This window comes from Zootoca vivipara, chromosome 13 (genome assembly GCF_963506605.1).
Source record: "Zootoca vivipara chromosome 13, rZooViv1.1, whole genome shotgun sequence".
NCBI lineage: Eukaryota > Metazoa > Chordata > Lepidosauria > Squamata > Lacertidae > Zootoca > Zootoca vivipara.
In genome coordinates this window covers 4,096,500-4,103,695 of record NC_083288.1, presented here as the reverse complement: position 1 = coordinate 4,103,695, position 7,196 = coordinate 4,096,500, and the positions used below count along the sequence as shown (strand labels likewise).

General features: G+C 41.8%; 1 protein-coding gene across 9 annotated transcripts in view; it reads right to left on the bottom strand.

Moving 5' to 3' along the window:
- Positions 1 to 1,214: 1,214 nt before the first annotated feature.
- PTPN3 (protein tyrosine phosphatase non-receptor type 3) overlaps positions 1,215 to 7,196 on the bottom strand; it is an 82,165-nt gene continuing 76,183 nt past the window's right edge. For 5 of the 9 annotated variants that reach the window (XM_035134340.2, XM_035134341.2, XM_035134342.2 and 2 more), the window contains exon 27: positions 1,221 to 7,177. In XM_035134340.2, coding sequence (XP_034990231.1) covers positions 7,100 to 7,177 — 78 coding nt within the window. In that variant the 3' untranslated portion in view covers positions 1,221 to 7,099. Of the gene's footprint in view, positions 7,178 to 7,196 lie in introns of all 9 variants that reach the window. The other 4 variants (XM_060282166.1, XM_035134343.2, XM_035134339.2 and 1 more) reach the window with 3 other exon arrangements.

Sequence of the window (7,196 nt, the reverse complement as noted above, 5' to 3'; positions counted from 1 at the left end):
CCAAGCGGCCCCTTGTAAGGTCGTGTCGGCATGGGTGTCAAAGTCACCTATAACAACCAAACTAGGTGTCTCCAGGAGAACATCTGCCATGACCTGAAGCAGCTTGGGCAGGGAATCCTTGGTGCAGCGGGGAGGTCGGTACACCAGAAGGAATCCTGTACGGCCCCTATTGCCCAACTTCCAGAACATTCACTCAAAGAACTGGGTCTTCCCAATAGGACACCTGGTGCAAACTAATGACTTCCTAAAAATCACTGCACCCCCCCCCCCCGCCACAAGGCCTGGGTTGCTGTGCGTAAGAGAAACCTGGTGGACAAGCAGCAGCAAGCACAGGCCCATCTGCTTCATCCAACCAGGTCTCCGTTACACATGCCAGGTCAAGTCCTCCATCCACGATCAAGTCATGGATGGCAGTGGTCTTATGAATCATTGACCTGGCATTGCATAGCAGCACCTTCAGGTCATGTGGGTATCCCTTGCTGATTCCAGTATCCATCCGGTCACAACCAGACCCGTAGGCAGGGATAGTCCTCAAACAATGACTAAACCTGCCTCCTCGGTAATGACATGGTCTGGTCTTAGCATAACTCCTCCTCCTACCCGTGATCACTGAGATCGGTTGTCCCAGTGCATCCTCTCAGCCATTTTGTTGGCTGGGACCCACTCCCAGGCAGCCCTGACCCCTCCCCTTAAGAACAAAATAAAACCTATATAAGCACACCCCAAAAAACAGTTAAACAATAAAAACCAAAAACAATAAAAATTACAAATGTGCCAAAATTAAGCAAATTCCCAAACCCGACTAAACCCACCCTACCACAAAGTATTTAAAAAAGTAAAAAAGAAATAAAAAAACATTTTAAAACATTTTAAAAAGAAGTCTGCTGCAGCAGTCCTTTTGAGGCCTGTCAGGCCCCGCCCTGGACCAGATGGTGAGAGGCAAGGGGCAGGACCTGCAGGCACTTACCGGTAGGCAGGGAAGTCCTCCTGGGCAGCAACAACAGCAGCAGCGGTAGCAGTCCTTTTGAGGCCTGTACTCTCACCTATAGCTGCAGTTGAGGTTTGGGCACACTGTTCTTATTAGGGATATGCTTGGTTAATCAAATTGCAAGTGTTTAACTGACTGCAAGGCTGCCCCCGTTTAAATGGACAAAACCATCAGTAAAATGTGTTAATTCAGAGTGCCTCTAAGGTAAAGGTAAAGGGACCCCTGACCCATGACTGACTTTGGGGTTGCGGCGCTCATCTCGTGTTATTGGCCGAGGGAGCCGGCGTACAGCTTCCAGGTCATGTGGCCAGCATGACAAAGCCGCTTCTGGCAAACTAGAGCAGTGCACGGAAATGCTTACCTTCCCGCCGGAGCGGTACCTATTTATCTACTTGCACTCTGACGTGCTTTTGAACTGCTAGGTGCTGACTGTTGCCCTACTACAACAAATCTCACTTTTAAAAGAGTATTTTTTTGCAGTTTAGAAAGTGATAGGAAATGCATTGAAAAGTAGGGTATGAATGAATGAATGCTAAATAGGGAGACACAAACATAGCTGCCAAGTTTTCCCTTTTCTCACGAGGAAGCCTATTTCAGCATAAGGGAAAATCCCTTTAAAAAAGGGACAACTTGGCAGCTATGGACACAAACACCGTGTAAACAAATTAGGATTGAAGCACAACTGTTGAAAGGTTCTTTGAAAGGGCCCTACTTATAAGATTGTGCACCACAGTCAGTTTTAGAAGTATGCCATCTTATGTTCTGGTTGCTGTTTTCTTTGATGAACAGGGCTGAGGCATTGCAGAGCAGGAAACTTATTCAATTGCATTGCAGAGCAGGAAACTTATTCAAACATGCTTATACTTAGGTCCTTAGAACAGTGTCAGTTTTTCTTCCTTGGTATTGACTGCAATGCTCATGTCTGCCAATCCATGCTCCATCTTTTAAGAACTGCAGATGTGGCGTCTGTACTATTTCCCCCTGCTTTCAGAGATACATTTTCTGGGTGACTGTACAGTTTCATAAAATAGATTAGGTCCAGTTAGATTAGGCTTACATTTTCAAGGAACATACATTATGCTGGATAATCACATCTTTCAGATTAGGATACCAGTACAGAGGCTGGGACTTAAGGGCCATCAACCTCAGCAAGCCTTCTCGGGGCTTGTCTGCACTTTGCCTTTCCCACACCTAAAAAGCATGGTTCTGAGTGGCCTTCCGCTTCTCCTGTACTTTCTAGGCAGGGGTCTGAGCAGGTTTCCATTTGCCCCACCACTTTCCCCAGAAAACCCACTCTTTACTACTGAATAAGAACAAATGCCAATCCACGGAAAACCTGGGACTCAGCTACATTAGCCAAAAGAAGTGTTTTAATGCATTATAAACATGCAACACCATATGGCGCTGTAGAGCACAAAACTTTTCTATATGATTTTAAATACAGGTTTTTTTCTTTTGTTAAAACGATTTAATTTATGACTTATAGTGGGTTTTTCCTGTATGAAGATCCAGCCCTGATTGAGGTTTGCTCCAATTCAGCAGCAAGCAGCAGCCAGGCAATCAGAAGTGTGGACAAGCACTTACAACCAATTGGGCTAACTCTGCCCATCATTGGCTCTTCCTCCCTGCTATTGGCCTCCTTGCCTTCCACCCAACCAAGCCCAATGGACACCACCCACCTCTGGCCTACAGTCTATTTTTACCCCAATTATACAATGATTTATCATACAATTGTTACCCCCCCCTCCACACACAAGTGTTTGCACATCACTTTCCTTATTGTAAAAAGACTGATAGGGTGGAAATAGGTAGGTTTGTTGTGCAAGAATGGCAAATCCACTGTCATTTCACAACCTGGATTTTCCAGTATGGTATGCAAAACAGCTGCAGAACAGAAGTAGCCTGGAAGCAGCCACCATCTTTTCTGGTTTTCATGCCCACTCTGTACCTTCATATCTCTATTTCTGCTGACTTTTCTGCTCTATTTCTGCTTACTTTTGGCAACATGGTTGCCAAAAGATATAGCTGCCTGCCTACAAAGAGTGAGGTTCATGTGCAAAGCCAAATAAATATTAAAGTTGGCAGCAGGAATGGGGGTGGGAAAAAAAAAACCTTAATGAGGGATTGTTCAGGATTACTTCAACTTTCATTTAATTCATATTTATTAATTCTGAAATAAATATGAATGGGAGCCCTTTCATTTTCATTTTATATGTTCCAAATACACATCCTAATTAGCATTCGTTCGAAAATAATTCAACCTAAATAAAGGATGAGTACTATATTAACAACAGCAAATTGAATGCTTCCAATATTTCTATCCATTCTAGAAATACCTGTTGAAATCATTTTGTATTCAGTGAGTTTTCTTTCCAGGTGTGACCATTTAAGGAAGATGAATAAGTATACTTCAGAATTAATGTTTTCTTGGAAATAATGCCCTCTAAGTACTTAAAAGGGTAGATTGATTTAAAATTTGGTTTTAAATTCCTAAAAATAGGACTGATAGAAATCAAACTTTCCATTTTGTAAATCACATGTTCCTTTTTCTTTAAACATCTATTCTAATTTAGTTGCTGGAGGAACTTAGAAATAACGAGCTAGAAGTTTAATCCACGACTGAGTCTTGCCACCCACAGCTGAGTGTTGCATAGAACCCCTAGTATGAATCTCACCTCTGTCATGAATTCACTAGGTCTTAGGTCAGGCTTCCCCAAACTGCGGCCCTCCAGATGTTTTGGCCTACAACTCCCACGATCCCTAGCTAAGAGGACCAGTGGTCAGGGGTGATGGGAATTGTAGTCCAAAACATCTGGAGGGCCGAAGTTTGGGGATGCCTGTCTTAGGTCAACACCCCCCTCCCCTTGCTCAGCCTCAGTTCCCATATATGCAATATTGCGGATAGTAACATGGGGTTTTGTAAGGTTTGCAAGACACTGAAGCACCTTGTGACACTTGAATGCACTATACAAGAAGCCTAGCAACATGAATGGGAGCCCTTTCATTTTCATTTTATATGTTCCAAATACACATCCTAATTAGCATTTGTTCTAAAATCATCCATGTTCCAGCCATAGCTTTGCAAAGGCCCATCTGCATAACTACAGCTTGGTGGTGGTGGAGGACTTCTGACTTGCAGGCCTAGTGAGGTCCGTCACACCTCTCTGGTGCATTAGGCCATTTTGGGCAACCCACACCCACCTGCAGTCACCTGGTGCCATATGATGGGAAAACCAAACACCTTTTTTTGCAGAAGAGGAAAGGGCTATTGCTTCCTCTGGTAGACATCTGCTGGCAGGGGCAGCCTGCCCTGTTTCATTGCCTGAAGCTAAATGGGAAGTTGCCCCTGTTGTCACCGCCCCACCTGCCTACCCAAACTTCAGTCACTGGGGTGTGTGTCTGTGGTGGCTGCAGTTTCCAGAAAGCACCATCCCAGCTTCTCCTTGACTCGGAGTGCATCCTGACTCTCTTGTTGGAAGAACTCCAAGCACCACTGGTGAATACAGAGTTGAAGGGGAGGCACTGCCCAGGACTCAGTATGCAACTACCTCCGCAACTGAGCATTGCACAGCAACCCCAGGGCTCTGGATGTTGTCCTGTGTTCTGTGCACATTTAGAATGGGTGCACGGAAATCATTTTAAAAGCAATGCATACAGGATTCACACCTATCATTTTTCCAGATGCATCTATCTTCTACATAGGTTTAATTTTCGTGCTGTTGTTTCACAATTGCTTTTCAATACGGCTTTATGACACTTGGCTATAAACTGCTCTGAGGACCTAATCCAAGTGCAAGACACACAACAGAAATATTTTTCATGAATGAGCAAGCAGGGGGGTTGCAGTACCCTAAGGTATAATTCACCAATAAAAAATTGTACCTTGAAAACAAGGAATACTCCAGATGGAGAAGTCAAAGCTTTTGTGGCTTCTAGAATATTTGTATGACTCTCTATGCTATTAACTGATCATTAATATTCAACTTGAAATGACCATGTGAGATAATCAGAATGATCTGCAAGTATGATGTAGATGATCACCTCAGAAGCTGTGGAGTGAAATGGAAGATGAAACAAAAATATGCAAAACCTGATCCTCATGAAACCATCATTTCAGAGCATTGAGGGTCACCGTATCACATTCATTCTGAAACCTTTTGATTCCAGACTGAAAAAGGGGGAGGAGAAAAAGAACTTCTTGGGAAAACTACAATACATTTGTAATTCAATTCTGCACTGCTACATTTGTAATTAAAGAGAAAAAATAGGTTTTAATATAAACATATACACAATGTTTCTTAAATTTCTGGATGATTTTTCTCAGAACTAGCCTTTATATACATAATTTTAGTCCATGATGATATATTCCACATGTTCTTTTAATTTAATTTATACACTTATTGACAAAGACAAATTATTAAATACCATACAGTGATGACTTATTTCAATTCTCTCCCTTGAAATGAAACTGAGACCAGTGTACCTTAAAGCAAATTACCAAAGTACAACTCATTCATACTTTACATACATTGAGGTGCATCCAGGTTTTTTCAACATTTCACTCACATCACATAACAAAATCAATTCGTATACTGTAATACCTTTGTAGAGCAATTGCTGTTCCTAAGCCACTCACACCATTGCTGACTCTCATGCTGTCATCATACAAATGTTTGTATCCACACACAGAAACCTCAAATGCTATATGTCTAATAAATTAATTAAGGCTGCAGCCATAAACATACTCACTAGGGAGTAAGTGGCTTTGAAGATAGCGGAACGTCTGAGCTAGCATGCACAGGGTTGCATTATAAGCTTATTACACTTTTAAAGCCATGGCTCTTCTTTGTGGACAAGTCTAAAGATTATTCACCATTCTAGATAAATAGATTTTGTTTGTTTGTTTGTTTGTTTGTTTGTTTGTTTGTTTGTAGTATTCTTGCTGCTGCACGGCAGCCTGTTTTTCCTTGTATATCCACATGTAGGACAAATTTCATAGATACTTCAAAATGCAAGCAGAAGTGATCCCGCAACTGAGGAGGGGTACTTATAGATCCATCCACAAGATCTGACCAAGCCATACATAATAAGCATCCATGTGTTATTTGAAAGCTGAACACAATGGGATGGCTTAGCAATAGCAGTGATGTTGCTAAAGCAATGGAAGAATTGGCCCACGATCAGGGTAGATCTGATGGACAATGAACTAAGTGTTTTAGCATCTGAACATTTATGCCCTTTACATTTTAGCAGCAACAGTATATTTATGTCAGCAGTAAATAGTCTTCCAGCATCTGATGAAAATGTTTACACTAACAGTAAAAGACACTTTGCTATCTGTATCTGAAGAACAACAGATTTCGAAACAGAGGAGCAGATCAAACAAACTGAATTTAAAAGCATCACCCGTCTCAGAACAAACATGTGGAAGAATTAACAAGATAAAGAGCAGGTAAAAATAACCAGTGGAAGACAGATAGTATCCTCTTTCACATACAGTTGCCCCACTGCCCTTTCTGCATATCACATGATCTCTGCCTGCTTTAAATATGTTGATCAGTAATGCAGATAGATTTACAGAGGTTACATACAGTGCCATTGCTCCAGCCCTTGGTATTTCATTTCATAAATATGCCTGAGCAAAGTAATATTGCCAATGTTAACTGGTATTGGGATGATTCAGTCCAATTTTGTGGGAGTTGTGGAATACTCAACTCTTTAGGCAATGAAGGCACTTGGCTCTTCAAATAATTAGGTTGCTTTTCCATTGATATTGCTGGTTGGTCTTCCTCAGGTCACAGTGGAGAGCACTGGAATCTTCTAATGAAAAATGTTTTAAGGCAATAAAAGGTGCATACAGCGAGTACATCAAGATTTTTTTCTTGTTTTCTGTGTGCGTTACATTCCACATCACATGCCTTTACAAACTTACCTGATTCATATGTAGATTACATGGTTCAGTAATTTCCCACAGAATTTTAAAGTGCCACAGTACAAACTTGCTTTCTCTTCCCCAAAGCCTTGGCGAGCTCTGCCATAATCTATCACCACAAACCACTTGGGCTTGACATGTGTCTTTAGAAAGATGAACTCCATTTCTTCCCATTTATGCTAACTGGAATCCAGCGGGCGAACTAGTCCTTCTTTATAAACATGAAGAATAGCTTCACAGACAAATTTGTACTGACTCTGCATAACACACACACAC